At 46.6% G+C, this 16,621-nt stretch overlaps 1 protein-coding gene across 7 annotated transcripts in view; it reads right to left on the reverse strand.

Moving 5' to 3' along the window:
• The window catches only part of RFX2 (regulatory factor X2), a 63,904-nt gene that overhangs the window by 6,386 nt on the left and 40,897 nt on the right, over positions 1–16,621 (reverse strand). For all 7 annotated transcript variants that reach the window (XM_056336933.1, XM_056336937.1, XM_056336932.1 and 4 more), the window contains 10 exons: positions 12,436–12,617; positions 10,029–10,148; positions 8,797–8,912; positions 7,791–7,909; positions 7,359–7,471; positions 4,472–4,623; positions 3,453–3,550; positions 2,640–2,789; positions 2,047–2,255; positions 1,564–1,717 (listed from right to left, as the gene is read on the reverse strand). In XM_056336933.1, the coding sequence (XP_056192908.1) occupies positions 1,564–1,717; positions 2,047–2,255; positions 2,640–2,789; positions 3,453–3,550; positions 4,472–4,623; positions 7,359–7,471; positions 7,791–7,909; positions 8,797–8,912; positions 10,029–10,148; positions 12,436–12,617 (1,413 nt within the window). The remainder of the gene's footprint in view (positions 1–1,563; positions 1,718–2,046; positions 2,256–2,639; positions 2,790–3,452; positions 3,551–4,471; positions 4,624–7,358; positions 7,472–7,790; positions 7,910–8,796; positions 8,913–10,028; positions 10,149–12,435; positions 12,618–16,621) is intronic.

Consider the following 16,621-nt stretch of genomic DNA (forward strand, 5'->3'; position numbering starts at 1 on the left):
GACGAAGACCTTGAGATTTGAAAAAGCGCGCCACAGGAGAGCCAATAGGAGGAGAAGGCGTACGCTAACGGCCCAGTGGGGAAAGAGCGGGACGAACATCCGGCGAGAGGAGATTGGTCGAGATCCGGGCATAAAAGACGCTGCTGTTAGGACTCAGGTGTGCGTGTGGTGGAACCGAGTTCTCCGCGCACCCAGCGCTGGTTTTGCTTTTGTTTCTCAACCTAAATTGATTGAACCCCAAATAAAATTGTTTTAATTGTTATCGTTTATAACACGGGCAACTGCTCAGACATGCCAGCTCTCCACCTCTCGTGGGACTCTACCATCACTCTACCTCTCTGCAACTCTCTGCAAAGCCTTTGCATTCATGTCAGCGCAGCCCTTTCGCTTGCAAGGCCACAGTGCCAACCGTAACCAGAGAGCTGGGGACATATTTGGCTCTGGAGATGTGTTGTCGTCCTCTACGACGAGGTCTGAAACACTAATGGCTATAACAACGCTGAAAAGTCATGCAGAGTTGGGCAGCAGAAGGAACTGAGGAGGGCAGGAGTTATAAAGTGAGCCATGGAAATGGAAGGACACAATTCATCCTGTTTTGCTGGGGAGAATCAGCCTCCTCCTGGAGAACAGAAATATTGCAAGCGTTTAATGAAGGAAAGGCAAAACCCGAAGGATGAAAGCTTCCCACAGCCAGGTTTTGCTTTAGCATCAATAAAATATTGCAGGGGGAGCAGGAAGGACCTCACAGCCCTGCTGACCTGATGCAACAGCATGGGGCTAATGGGAGGGGAAGGGAAAGCACGAGGCATGCAGTTGATTTGTCTGGCTCCCCTGCATAAGTTCCATGGAAGGAAGAAAACAGCATGAGATTCAAGAGGCAAATGAGATCAGTTTTAATCTAACAGTGGTTTCTATATTGCTGTCAGAGGTTGATCAGTGGCTTTTAAATCTGCATTTCAGCATGAAAAACTGGATGTGGCTTCAGCTAGGCAGGACAGGACCTGCCTATGAGGCAGGCACCAGATTTACTGTCTCATTTGTTTTAAAAAAAACCCAAACCCTCACAAACAACCCAAACCACCCATCATTTCTCTTCAAGTCAAAAACAGAGAAAGTGGCTGACGCGCACGTAACTGCAGCACACAGAGGCCTGAAGAAGTTCAGTGAACGGTACCACTGAAAGTTGCAGGGAAAGAAACTTTTGGACCTTCTTTTGCTTGGTTGACTTTTTGTGTTTGATGGGACTTTGCTCTGGCAAGAACCCCCAGGTCAGGGCTGGTACCCACAGGTTGTGGAGGTAAGCATTCCTCCCTGCCCCAGGCCTCCGAAGCCCAGCTAATGCTCAACCGCCCCCAAACCCACCAGCTCAGGAATTAGTGAGCCCCGATGGAAGATGCTCAAGGAGCTGGATCCTTGTGCCAGGCACTCAAAACAACCCAGCAGATCCTTCAGCAAAGATGGTGATAAAAGCATGTTCAGGACACAGTGCGGTCTGTGAACCAGCCGTGCCTCTTTCAGCGCTGCTCAGCTGGGGTTTGTTTCTAGGGAATAAACAATCCTCACCTCTCCCATCACAGCAATCGGTGTCTCCCCTGTTGCCTGGGCAACACGATGCTCTACCAGATAAAACATGTATTCGTCATAGAGCAGGCGAATCAGGTGGAAGGAGCCAAAGCTGGCAGCACTGCGCAAGGTGAGGTCACGGATCACCATGGAGCTGGAAAATGGCCGGGAAACAAAGTATTTGGGTTGAGTTTTACACTTGCATCACGGCTGATGTGAGTTCTTGACCCTGAAGGTACTGTGGGACACTGTGCTCTGTTTCTAACCCTAACCCAAGAATCAAAGTTGACAGAGCATCCTATCACCATTCCAAAAGGATACAGGAGACATAACACTCCATAACACTCCCTTCTGGACCAGGGCAGAGCAACAGTTAACTGGAGTTGCACAGGAGTAAAGAACTTATCTTTGGCTTTTCAAGGAGCTATTTACATGCCCTAAGCCCGATGCAGAAATACCTCCAAAACAAGAAAGAAAACGTACCTATAGAAAGACCATTTCAGCAGGAATTGCCTGGCTGCCTTGGGGAAGCTGGGACTGCCCTCGTGATGCTTCAGCACTTGGGTAACAACATTATCCAGCCAACTGGCCCACTGGTCCAGAGAACTCTGCTGCTGCAGGGTGAGCTTGAAATCCTGCTCCAGCTTCTGCACCACGCTTTCCTCGCACTGGCACACCCATGAGGCTTGCTCCTGCTCGGGAAGAAGGGTTGACAGTTACTCACGCCAAGCCTGCGTGGTTGTTGCATCCCAACCCAGGAATTCAACTTCATTTCTAGCAGACAAGGACTCCAAACCATCTCTGAACCATGTCTCCTCCGATCCGTCCAGACCACAGGACATTATTAACATTGGAACTATATTACTGTTGGTAGCACTACTTCTTACAGAAGGTCCTTAGTGCCTTCTCCGCTATTCACAGTGAGATGGCAAACTTACCTGGGAAAGTAACACTAAAACCATTGAATTGTTCATTTAATCCCTTTTTATTCTGGGAAATACGACACTGGTTACCAGCAGACAGTATCGAGTCCTAGTTCTGGACAACACAACCTAGGAAAAGACACTGTGAGTTACCTGCACGTTGGCGAAGTCGACCCGATTGAGATCGCTGAGCATCTGGTTGATCTGGGAAGTGTTCTGCAGCACTGCACGGGCGGCCTGAGCCAGGTGGTTCAGGGACGTGTATCTCCGTAACGTCTGGGCAAAGGCACTCACTACCCCGACCTGCAACACAGCACGCAGGGCAGCGCGAGCAGGATGCTGGGACGGCAACCTCTCCTCAACGCTGAGCTCAAGCACATGGCGCACATCGGCTGGGGTAACCCGCACCGTCCCACCCGCGCTGCTCTCCAAAGCACACACCAGCGCTCCCGAGCTGCACTTTTGCAGCATCTGTTGCATCCTGCAAAACAGCCCTATAGCATCTTGCAAACCAGCCTCTGCATTTCTTTCCCTTTAAACTAACAAGTTTCCACACTCTTGCTTCCAGCAGAGACCAGCATGGTGAGAACAGGCTGCAAGCTTTAGGAGAGCAGGAGTAGGATGGCGTTGGGTTCAGCCCCTGCAAGGCCGTTCAGTCCCTGAGGCGTCCCGTGCTTTCTAGGACAGCCTCATTCCAGTGCAGAGATTTTCTTCCACAAAGCTTTAAGTGCAATTGCAGGATGCAGGAATGGTTCTAATGGACAAGGGGTCATCAGCTGCTGGGACAAGGGAACTGCCCTACCTGTCCTCCCACTCCTTGCTGATTTTGGTTCATAATACTGTGCTAGTCTGAGGTACAGGTGGCCAAACCCTAGGAGTGATTTCCAGTTGCTGTGGAAAGCTGTAACAGGCACACACATGCACTCAGTGCATCTCCCCGACCTGCAACACCCTCCCTCCGCTTACCTTGGTCTGGACAATCTCGGGGGGAAATTCACTCATTGCGTTCATCAGCCAGCCTTCCAAACTCTTGGCAAAATTACGAATCGCCTGTGTAAGCGTGCCTGCAAAGAAGTCTACGGCGTTAGAAAGGCTCTGCACCATCTTTGGAGACCACTTTCTAGCTGAGGGCTGCTGCGGAGGCACAGCCTCTTGTCGGGTTAGCTGTGATCTGGGTTTAGCATCCACGAAACCAGCTGGCTCCCGAGGTGCACTCCAATTGTTCTTATTCTCTAATGTTGTTACTCAAACTTTTATTCTTATTTTCTTATTCTTTCTTATCCTTTTCTTATTCATGGTCCTTCTGAGCGTTTTCCAAATGTTGATGTGTGCTCTTTACAGACACACCAGCCCCAGCACCGTAGACTGACCAGAGCAGCTCAGAGGGACATGGCTTTCCAGTACTGCTCAGCCCGGTCAAGGGTTGAGCTGAGACCTCGGTGAGACCAACACATGCGCTTCACTGAGGAGCCAAATCAGAGAGAAACCCTTCAATATCCCACACTAACCTCCCAAATGAAAGTTGACCCCTAATTTCCAGGAGGTGTGGCAGGGGACAGGATGGTCCTACGTAAACAAAGATACTATCTCCAAGGAAACACCTCACCAGGATTAGTTTGTGCTTACTTGTGCATCAAGCCTATGCATTTACCTCGACTCCTAGCCAAAGTCAGGAGATGTGATATGCAATAAACCAAATTTTAAAAGGCATGGGAATTTCCAGGGGCCACAAAGCACTGTCGACAGAGAGCAATGCTGCAGCAGGAATATTGCCGTTGCCATAATATTTTAGCTTGTATTCAAAACAAAAACCTCTAAATCAGGTTTTACAACGGAAATCTTTGTGACAAGTGGTAGCCAGACCGGGTGAGCCACGGACCGCTGTTTGTCAGACACGGCATCCCATGACTCAGCCCAGCGTGGAGCAGGATGGAGCAGGAGTCAGGACCACCCGTGCCTTCCCGAGCACGCTGCAGGATACTCACTGGGCACCGGTCTGAGCACGTCTGGGATGAGAATCTCCACCAGGGCCTGGTACAAGATGTGATCACAGCTTCTCATCCATTTGAGGATGGGTTCGTATTTGCACAGAGTGATCAGCTTGTCTTTTGGGAGGATCCCTTCATGTTCTTCTTCGCTGCCGGGGGGGTAGGGAGGCAGTGTAAGCAGCAGGTTTGCATTCAGTGCATTCACTCCTCTTCTTGATTTCTAACCCCAGTTTTCATCAGAAAAAAGCCCATTCATGTTGCTTTCAAAAGGAAACCTTTGAGTTTGTACAAATCTCATCTGATTCTGCAAGCACCTCTCCATCCACGAGGTCAGAGCTCTGATCACAGTTTTCCCTCACACCCGCACCTCCCAGCACCTGCCCTGCCTGCCTTTGCTTCTTCCATCCTCAGCCCTTCGCACACTTGTCTTCACACGTACGTGCGAATTGTGCACTTATTTCAGCAAGCAAGGGCTTAGCTGGTCCTCCTCACAGATGCAGCTGTTTCCAAAACCTTCACGCCTCTCTGCTCTCCCCTCTGTTCTAAACCTCAGCAGCTGCAGCAGTGGAGGACAAAAAAAAAGTTTGCAGCTCATGTTTGAGCAGATTAGCTGGTATTAACAAATACTACAAATGGTTTCAAGGTGTTCAACACCTGGAGATGCTGAAGGCTTTCAGAAGGGAAAAGATGTGGTGTTTTGATGAGAACAGAGCTACTGTCTCTAACTGAATGAGGTCAATCAAGCCTGCATTGTTTTCACTTTATAGAGGTATGGAAGCTTTCCCCGCATGATTAAGGCATAAGATATTTGGTTAAAGAGCAAGCAGGGAGGACTGAAGCCCTAATGCACTGCCAGAGCATCAAAGCCGAGCTGCTCAGACACTACGCTGGGAACTGGCCATTTGGAAGGGCCTTTGCCCACGCGTTGGATCATTAAAGCCAAGCCCTGGACATACTATAAGGAGGTACTTATAGCCCCTGCCTGAGCAGTTTTACTAAGGGAACTCCACAGGTATACTCACATGGAGAAACTGGCCATCAAGTACCTAAACCTTCTGTTAAGTGGAAGCATATTCTGCATTTTATCATGCTTGCAGTTTGCCACTTTGATAATATTCTGGTTTTATATTTGTACATCTATAAAGCAGGGGGAGGGAGTGCTTTATTTACCTGTCTTGATTATTAGCAGCGGTACTGCTTTAGTGGTACCAGAGCACACAGCCTTGAAAAGACAGGCTGGTTTAGACTCAGCCCAGCAGAAACGCTGCCTCCAGCATCCAAGTGAGCCTCTTTGCACCTGGCACAGCTCTCTGGTGCTGCAATATGCCTTGAGGATATACCCTCAAGTAAAAGATTCTGAAACAATCAAACACAGCTACAGTGATTCTTTGTGGGAATGGGAAAATATCCGTTGGGTAGCATCTACTGAGGACAACAGGGCCGTAATTCTATAGATATGTATGGGGTATTTGCTTATATACTCAAACTTTTACTGTTTTTCTTCTGAATATAAAATGACCGCACTGGAAGTCCTTATCTTATCAGTAGAAGTGGACAATACAGACTTTTAATATAAATTTTAAGAAGAAACCTTTGCCTTCTCCATTTTCTCTGTTTTCACTTACTTCCATTCCCTTGGCAGCAGACTACCAACACATAAAGGATGAAGAAAAGGCAACAAGTCAGGCAGGAGTACAAAGATGTGAGGAGCTTTGTTTCCCACTACCTGCCTCAAACGAGGCAGTTAAAAGATCTGGGTCACCAGCCAAGAAGTGAGTTAGCCCAGATGTGATAGAACCAGAGAATCACTTAGGCTGGAAAAGACCCTTAAGATCATCAAGTCCAACTGTAGACCCAGCACTGCCAAGGCCACCACTAAACCATGGCCCTAAGCACCACGTCCACACGTCTTTTAAATACCCGCAGGGATGGGGTCTCAACCACTTCCCAGTGCAGCCTGTTCCAGTGCTTGACAATCCTTTTGGTGAGGAAGTTCTTCCCAATATCCAGCCTAAACATCCCCTGGCACAAGGTGAGGCTGTTTCCTCTTGTCCTGTCACTTGTTACTTGGGAGAAGAGATGGACCCCCCCTGCCCACAGCCTCCTTTCAGGGAGCTGCAGAGAGCGAGGAGGTTCCCCCTGAGCCTCCTTTTCTCCAGGCTGAGCACCCCCAGTTCCCCCAGCTGCTCCCTGTCAGACTGGTGCCCCAGCCCCTTCCCCAGCTCTGGACACGCTCCAGCCCCTCCGGGTCTGTCTCATCACGGGAGGCTCCAGACTGAAGCCAGGATTCAAGGTGCATCCCCACCAGTGCTGAGCACAGTGGGACTATCACTGCCCCAGTCCCGCTGGCCATGGCACTTCAGACACAAGCCAGGATGCTGTTGGCCACCTGGGCACATGTTCAGCTGGCTGTCAACCAGCACCCCCAGGTCCTTTGCCACCAGGCAGCTTCCCAGCCCCTCTTCCCCAGGCCTGTAGCGTTGCACGTCACTAAAACCTCAGAGCCTGAGACATCACTTGAGACCGATACCTCACGGCACGGAATCGTTCCTGCCTGCTCCTGATGACCATTTATGAAAGCAGCATCCCGTTCTCATCCATCTTTGCATTTGGGATGAGCACTGTTGACAGGAGGTATAAGGCAGGCAGATGTACAGAACCAGAGCAGATGCCTCCCTTGGAGGTCTGAACTCTCTGTGGTCATTACGTCATTAAATACTCCTGACACTCTTTGTAATGATTCTACAGGGAAGTAAATACTTTCAGGTCCTACAAAGCCCTCAAAATGCCTAATGAAGCTGAAAACACTTCATGCATTTTAAAAATAAAAAAACCACCACCAGAAAATGGAGCATTCGGAAATAATCAGAGCACAACAGCGTACCTGGATGGCAGGGCAGCAGAGCCATCACTAGATGGTGTTTTAGGACTCCAGAAGGATTGCCACAGTTTCTCAATATAATGAAACTGAAGATTCATTACAACATCCAAAGTTGCCTAACAAAGAACACAATTCATTAGCTGCTCCGCTAGCATCCTCTCACACAGTGTAAGCATAAATTTCATGTGCTGCCACTTAGATTAAATAATTTACAAGAAAAATAAAGGAAAGGGCATTGTTTCGATAATGAACATAACATAAAACAAGTCACACAATGAAAACATAACATAAAGCACAATATTTGAGTTGTAATACGCAGCAAATCAAGCATTTCCTATTATATTCCAGCTTTTTCTAAGCGCAGGATATGAGATGAGCACATGAATTATGTCCCACATCAATTAATAAATCAATTAAAATACTCCAAATAATCACCTCACAGTGCCGCCTGTAAAGAAGCTGCAGAGTTTTCACATCGTTCAAGGTGAACCCTTCTTGTAAGAGGACGTTACCTAGATCAGGGGCTGGGAACTTGGGAAAGGCATGGGTTACATCTAGAGGAAAAAAAAGGTCGGGAAACATGGTGAGAATTAGGAACACTTGGTTATGCCGGACTGCAGACGAGTACAAGGTGCTGCTGTCGCTGATGGCTATCTTTCGTGTTTCCATCGGGATGCAACAGGAGAAGTAAGACCAATAATCCAGTACTGTCCCTGGTTCGTGCTGTTATACTGGGCAAAAAGCAAACAACTGCAGCCCATTTATTCCGTGTGGAAAGGAAAATGTTTTCTTTCTCTCTGTAATAACAGAAACAAGAATATATTGTCCTCATCTACCGTGCTTCCCATTAGATTTTCTCCGAACCTGAAAAATGCCTCTCTGGTACAATGGGAAATATAATTGGGCAGCAGAGTATCAGGAGCAATTGTATTTCAGAGCTGGCCGGGATTTGCTCTCTCTACTGGAGGTGGTGGAGACATTCAGATCCAGGACCAGCAAAGCCAGAGGGCTTGTCTTCTCACAAGGAGCAGGTCCACACGGATCGTCTCCAATCAGATACGTACTGCAGCCTTTGCAATGAAAAGAACTGCCCTTCTCCCTCTGGCTGCCTGCCTTAGCACCGCTCTTCTGGAGCTTTGCTCCTTCCACCCCATTTGGATAAAACCAGACAGATAAAAATATACTAAAAGGAACCAACAGACCTGACGGCATAAGAAAAAAGCCTTCCTTGGGTAAAGGAGTTGGGAAATAAACTTAGCAAGTGTGACTTTACAAAAGCTTATTAGAACGTATACTATAATGGATAATATATAATAGTCTAGATTTATTAGAAAAGCAAACAAATGCAGGACAGCCAGGGCTTGCTGGACAAGACCTTCCTTCCCCTTACAGCTCTAAGCCGGGGCGTGCGGTATCTAATACGTTAAAGCTGTCTCCTCACCTATGAACTGCTGATGATGTTGACTTTGAGCAGCAACCGACTGCTCCGGCGTCGTGTGCGGGTTACTGTTGGACCCGCTCTCTGCCATGCCATCCATCTTCTGTGCTGGTCTATACCTAAATTTAGAGCATGGCTTGGGATTGACACAGGCACGAGCAAACACGTTCTCATTATATGCGACGCAGTGATGCAGACTCTCGTGTTCGTTGTGCACTACGTGAGGCTACGTTCAAGGCCAGCATCGTGAGGGCTGAGCATTTATATCACTTACTCATATGGAGGGGGGAAAATCAGAACCTCCTTTTGAAAAGCACTCCCCAAGACAGAATTAAAGGGGTTAAGAAGTTTGCCCAAGGTGACACCAAAAAAAAGAAAAAGAAAATGAGAAGCAGAGCTGAAGTGGGTGCCAGAGCACAGGTTGTGTCTCAGGAGCTGAATTTTGCTTTTACTTTCTGTTTGGGAGCTGAAGAAATAAATTCCTCTGCTCCTTCTTCCCTCCAGCAAGAACCAGAAGTGTCCATGCTTCCAGGAGACCATTCCAAATTCCTTTGTACATTGTTTTATATTCAAAATTACTCAGACACAAGACCAGCCACAGCACTATTTAACTTGCACTTTTGCATAAAAAAACCCCAAAAAACCCAAAACCCCAAATCTGCCCGAAAACAACACAACCCCCCAAGTCCTTTACACTGATTTGGCACAACCAACTCTGCGGCTGAGGTCTTACGAAGGCTCGGTCACAGTGATGCCATGAGAAGTGGCACGTGCTGGGGCATTCTCCGTCGCTGTGGGCTGAATCACGCCACTGGCAAACAGAGTAGGCAGATAAATGCCATTTTCATAGAATCATAGAATGGTTTGGGTTGGAAAGGACCTTTAAAGGTCACCTAGTCCAACCCCCCTGCCATAAGCAAGGACATCTTCAACGAGGTCAGGCGGCTCAGAGCCCCGTCCAACCTGGCCTTGAACGTTTCCACGATGGGCACCCACCAGAATTACTCCCGGGCTCCTCCACTACTCAGAGCAGCCAGCAACTTGCAGCCCCGTCTCCCACAGCTCAGCGCTGGCACTTCAGCCACACTCGGGGCTGAGCTGTCCCAACACGTTCCCTTTGCTGCCAAGCGAAGCCTGATCCCAAGACGTGGCCTGCTGCATCCCTTGGGACAGGACCTTTGCCCACGGCAGGGCTGGGGGCACGCAGCGAGCTGCAGGGCACTGGGACCACCTACCTCTGCTTCTGGTGGATGGGCTGCTGCCTCATTGCCATGTACTGGGTATCCTCCTGCAGACGGTTCAGCGGAGACTCCGGCTTGAGACGGATCCCATAATAATGGTATTTGGAGTTTCCCCTGGAGAAGTATCAGCGTTGAAACCGCTCAGTGAAAGCCAGTCAATGGAAGGGACATCGTAGCCCTGCAATTTACTCTTGGGCTTGTTTTGAAAACACAGCCTCCTTCTTACAGCACCCCTCAGTCTGTGGCCAAGCGCTGCTCGAACGGCCGAACCAAGGAACTAATGAATGCCATCACCCCCTATAAAATTTAAAACCACACGTCGCAAAGTTCAGTGACATCCACATCTAAAAGCCGGCAAGGTTTGTTTCAAGTCACCCATGGTAACTGGAGAAGAAGAGACAAGTGCTACAACACCAAGTGTTATTAAACAGAATGACAGAAAGACCTCAGGGGACACTCTGCTATTTGGTTAGGGTTGGAGGATTTGTTTTTTTCCATAAAAACAAACTTCCATGTTTATCTAGACTTGGATGGAACAAGTCTGACTGAATAGTCAAGTATGATAAGAAAAATGTCTTTCTGTTGCCAATGCTTTCACAGCCACAGCAACGGGCTTTGATGTGGCTTTGTTCTTGGAGTTGCTCATTTTTAAAGTTTTTGTAAAAACTGAAAGCTTTCTGCAAGCCAAAGAGGGTGGAATCCTTTTCCCTTTGCTTGTCAGTGAAGCTGCTGTGATGCTCCTCAGAAGAATGCCTTTCCGTCACATTCGGCAGATGCGCCAGTTAAAAAAGTTTTTCCACCAAACCGGAATTTTTCAACCCCCAAGCATCTGCATTTGGGAGCAAGAAGGACAATTAGGCAGCCGTGGATACGTGATGACGGTATGTCCAACTCGGCTTTAGCCAATTTGTCGCTAATAATGGCTGAGCTGAGCCCTCCATGGGAGAGGAGACCAAGCCGGGGGGCAGAGCGGGGTCTCCAGAGCCCTTACTGGGGAGGCTTAAAATTCCTCTGCTGTGTCACAACGGAAGGGGCTGGAGGCACCTTCAATCCAATGATGCTTCCCACTGGAAAATTACACCGAGAAATTTAGGAGAGGGGCATGTGTTGAAGAATTAACCCTTTCTTCCACGCTGGGGGAATTTGCTCTTGCCCAGGGCATGGCTGAAGCGTTCAGCCATTGCCACCGTACAAAGGCTTTTACACCTCCCCAACGCTCAGGTGTGCAGCACGCTTCGGCCATGCCGCGAGTGATTTTTTGAAGTGCCTGCAAATTAAATACCACCTGCATTCATAACCTAAAGGAACGAGTAAGAAAATAACGGTGGACAGCTATTTTAATATTTATTCAGGTTTACTGTACCCTTCCCAGCCTGCACATTTGCAGTTTTAAATGGGATTTTTGCTTGTTTTTTTCTTTAATCCTTGATGGGATTAAAGAATTTCTCTCCTCTAAAAAAATTATTTCAGAGCTCTTGCACTTGAACCAATCTACAGAAATCCACACTCCTCCCTGCTCTTCCTACGACTGTTGCCTCCACACTCCAGCTGTGGAATGCCCTGGACACATCTGGTTTTGTTCTTGTTTAGAAGCCCAAATATCTAAGCTTGAATTTCATTATAAAATCTTACACAATCAGAGCAATCACTACTTCTCCAGCATATTAGCTAATTTTTAAAAATTAGGAGCTGGGATAAAATGCAAATTCAGCTGTGCAAGCTGTGCAGGCGATCCCTTGAAGGACACATCTGTAATTACAGCCAGTGTACTTTCTTCTGTCGTGCTTTTGTTGTGTTATATGGATCTTCGGTGTTTTAAAAGAAAAAATTCTGTCACGAGATTCAGCCTGCCACTTTGGGTATTGAAGAAGGAAGCCATTTACATCTGTACAGCTTGTCTGCATCAGAGATGTGGGCACGGGTTCTGCGATGGAGGACCTTTACCGGACCCAACGGGAGGAACCATCGCACTGTGCCAGAATTTTGACAGCAGCAATCGGGAAGATTAGTGACTTCATCTTTCTGAGACAGTAATGGAATCAGAAGAAGCCTAGGTTCAAATAAAATATTCTCAGACTCCTTAGGAAAAGGACACAGACCAAATTCCACTGTGTGGCTGGACAAGGCACCATCACCAGAGACCTGGAGCGTGTCCAAAATTCATTGTATTGTCCAGCCTCTCACACCTTTCATGGTGAGGGAGCAGCTTTGCCTAACAACACACAGAAATCACTCCATGCCTCAGAGCAGCCATCCCTTTCCCCACAAGACCATTCCCGCTTGTTCCTGTAGATCTTGGAGGAAACACCTGCGCCTGCTAAAGGCTGCTCGGTAAATTCTCAGTATGTGTGACAGAAGTTCTAGGAGTTGGTGTTTTTTTTAAATGTAGATTCGCACCAACCTGGTTCCCAGGCGGCGGGTCCTCAGCCCCATGAACACCGAACGGATCAGTTTCCCGAAGGAAGCGGCATTCACTGGATCCAGTTTGTGCTCCTGGCAGTGCCGCAGGTAATGGTTGTAGAGGGAGCTCCTGGGAAGGCTGACGCCTTCCGCCGTCTCGTAGTTGTCCAACAACCACTGGAGCTTCAGGTATGGAAAACAAATAAATAAATAAAGAACACATGAAAGTCTAAAGAGGGCTGGAACGGGCTGCATCAAAGCGTCAACACTTAAATGTCAGGAGAGCTCGTCTGACATGTTCAAGAGAACTTAATGCTGGGTAGTTAATTTATATAACTTATGCCAGTTGCATTTTTATAAAAGGACTCCCAGTCCAAAGCTAATAACCCAAACAAAAATGCTGTCAGATTTTGCAAAGGCATTAAGACACAGCCTGCCTGCCATCTCAGTGTCCACCTTGGATAGAGATTAATTTCTGCAGAGATAAAATAAAGCTGTAAGAACTTGTATTTTCCAAGAATAAAGATGTTAAGATACTGCCTAGGAGGAATAAAATTTAGGGAAACCAATATGCTGCAAAGTCTTTATTAATTTGAAGATTGGCATGTGTGCAACTGTTCCCTTAACAATAAAATTAACAGTTACCAAAGCAACGATAAAAATCTGTGGGGGTCCATCTACTTTTCAAAATTTACTGTCTGAACTTCTGACATTTCTGTTGATTAAAGTTTGCAATTAATATAAATTATTTATACCCAGGCGGCCCGAAAGGGCAGGCCTGGTGCACAATGTCAGCACAGGAATTAAAATGCAAAAAGACAAAACCCCCGCTCTCCTTCAGCTGGCGAAATGACTTCGGCATCCATAAAATAAGTGTTATGTTAAGTGAATCTCTGAAGGAACTAGATGCACAAATGGACTAAAATCAATAGCTTTGGTAAGAGCCCTTTCATTGTCGTTAGGGACATCTGGGACTAACGATGTCAAGACCTCCCTCGCCACCCAGCCCTCCAGCCCTGATCCACAGGAGGCACAGCTCCACCAGAAGCTGCTGAATTCACACCCCAGCAATGGCGAAACAGACTCCGGGTATGGATGCCACAATATTAGCACAACAAATAGAACAAGCACGTATTGCAATTAAGCACGAAATCAGCGGGATTTAACCATGCACATGGATGTACAAGTTGGCCTATGCTTAAGTCCCCTCCACTCATACTCCAGTATCCAGCTCTTTTCTCCCAGTGAAACTCTGAGGTCCCAGTTCACGGCTATACTCCAGTTTTGTATCAGTAACTGTGAAAATACAACCTGAAATGTGCAATGACACCTCTGACACCTCACTCCAGTGAGTCATTTTCAGGTTTTGTGTGTCACACCCAACTCTCACACAAAGGCTTTCCAGCACCTCTGACCGTACGTTCTGCCATTATCATTCACCTGTCCCAGTTTTAAACTTACGCTGCATCAAATGAGCCGAATCCAAAGCTGTACAGTTAAAACTCTTTCATTCATTAGTTGGGTTCCATCCAAAGCAACCACAAGTTCAAATGACTGGGCCCGTCAGTTCTGGTGGCCTTTGAGCAGACCAGGGGCTGCCACAGATGGAAGAAGAGAAACCTCTTGGCCATTTTTGCTGTCCCACTTTCCGCAGAGCTGCCTGTCACCTTCCCACCTTCCACCTCCACCTAAGACACCCTTTGGTGTGTTCTTCCAGCGACCAACCACCTTTCGGACCTCCAGACCCTACAGCCCCAAGAGGTGTCTGCCAGTGATCTGCAACCCTCTGTTCTCTCGCCGGCAGAAGAGGTGAGAAGTCCCCCAGGAAGCCCCCCAAAGCCATTCAGTACCCCCGAGACCCCACCCCCCAATTATCCATCCCCAGCAAAAGTGGACCCCAGTGGTTATGACATAAAAGACCAGCAAGAACTCAGGTTTTAGGCAGTCCACATCTGCACTAATTTTGGCCCATCCCCTATATTTAAAAGATTAATGATTAAGAAGGTCCTCTTTTTTTTAACCATTTATTTTATTTATCCTATGGAAGATACTGAATGTGGATCAGCTATTTATTTTCTAAACCTATTCTAATTCCAAGTGTTAAAAAAATGTATACATATATATAAAAGTTGAAAGTTTCTATGGAAAATTCATCTATAGGGAAAACCTTCTCATTTAAATGTGATCCTGGGCATTTTTACTCTAATCCCAGATATTTCTAGATTATTCGCTTCATCTTCCAGCTTTCTTTTCTGCAAGTGTCTTTTATATTCTTTTAAAACACCACAGAGTTTCACAATATGAACTCCCACTGTTGAATTACAAATCTATTACAAAACACACAGAAGAGCTTAAAAAAGAAATCTGTTAGAATATAAATAATTTTCAAAACATGATTTTTGCTCTTCCTGCATTAGTAATAACAAACCAGGCACTTTAAACGAGAACATTAAAGAGTCTTTCCATTTGTATCCCTTATTCTGTTTATTGTTTGAATTTTGCTTAGTGGTGACAATGACACGATACTATACAGTTTAATTTCTGGGTTTACTATGAGCAGGATCCAATAAAATCACTACGCAGCCGTATGCTGCTTTGTTTGTTATAGGCACTACAGGGGAACATTTCAATTTCATTTCTACTTCTAACTTTATTTCTACTGAATGTTTGTTTTGATTTTTTAAAAAATAACCTTTAGCGAAAAACCTCGGCTTTGTTCCATTCAAGGATGGCTTTTTAAGGATAGAAAAAGTGATACCTGGGGCTGTCTGGGAAAAGAAAGAAAAAATTTTTTTTCTGAAGGTCCAGGTTTGGAGAGGTTTTCTTATGAGCATTTCTATGAAAAAGAAACCTTTTTCATAGAAATGAAAAGAAAAAAAAAGACATCTGCGGTTCCTAAGCCCCCGCTCAGTTCAGCTCAGAGTCAGGACGGACCCCAGACCCCCCTGCGAGCACCCCGAACACAGCAACGGGGAGGAACGCTTCCCTCACACCTGCAGCTCCCTGCTCAGCCCCACCGATCTTTTGCAATTCAAGTTTCAACCGAACTTAGTTATTTTCTTGAAAAGTCTCTTTTCCAACAAGTGCCCGTCAGCTCTGGTCCCTTGCGTAGTTGCGCCCCGAGCCACCTGCATCCATCAGCACCGCCCGCCCTTCTCTGCTGAGCAGGAAATCCATCCTTCATTAGGGCGTTACATCCCTCCCCCGGCCAAGGCAGAATTATTCCCTTTAACAATTTTCCTACCTCTCTCTTTAGTCTCATTTTAGATGTTTCCACCTAAACATCATTTGGGGGTAAGATCTTTTCCTCAGGGCAAAAACTCCATCAGCACCTACCTAAGAGCCATTCAACCACAGGGAAGAAGTCCAATAGGCTTTTGGGGGTTTATTCGGGTTTTTGTTTGTTTGTTTTACGGTGAGGAAAAAATCCACCTCCCTCCTACTCCTATGAGCACTGTGCACACCGAGGAGCCGCAGAGCCTTGGGCAGGTTCTAGCATCCAGCTCCCTCCTTACGTGCCTAGCTTTAGGCACTCACGTACAAAAACTGTAGTAATTTTCCTCAAATTTCTTTGCATCATCTGCAAGACCATAATCGGCAAAGACGTAATCCTCTGGCCCAGAGTCTCTGGAGTACCCTCGTGAGCAGGGCTTCTTCAATAACAGTAATGGATTGACATGATTTCATTAGAAACATCATGTGTCGCTGGGGTATTAACATTCGCTTAGGCTTCCAAATTTGATCTTTCAAGTGCACTTAAATAACCTCTCAGAGAGTTTTTGAAGCTAAATTGCGTTATCAAGTGTGGCTCCACTTCACATTGACTGTGTTTAAACAGCATTACATAAAAGAATTGCCTCTTGACTGAGATACCTTTAGGGTTTCTTTGGTTTGGTTGTATTTTTGAAATCAAAGATTCCTGGCACGCAACATCTGCAGATGGCAACAAAATAAACCATTTATCCCAATAACTCACAGATTTGAAAAATGTGAGATTTAAAATGAGAGACAGAACAGTTAATGAAAAACTCTGCAACCTTAAAAGTCACAACTAATAGCGCAATTAGCATGAACTCACAACTTCCCCAGCTACTCGCTTTTGTCAAGCTCATCTATGACAGTACCGTGTGCTGGTCACACAAGCATTTGGGATGGGTAATCCCCTGTCTGGTTTGTTGTTTTGGTTT

Source organism: Falco biarmicus, chromosome 4 (genome assembly GCF_023638135.1).
Source record: "Falco biarmicus isolate bFalBia1 chromosome 4, bFalBia1.pri, whole genome shotgun sequence".
Classification (NCBI taxonomy): Eukaryota; Metazoa; Chordata; class Aves; order Falconiformes; family Falconidae; genus Falco; species Falco biarmicus.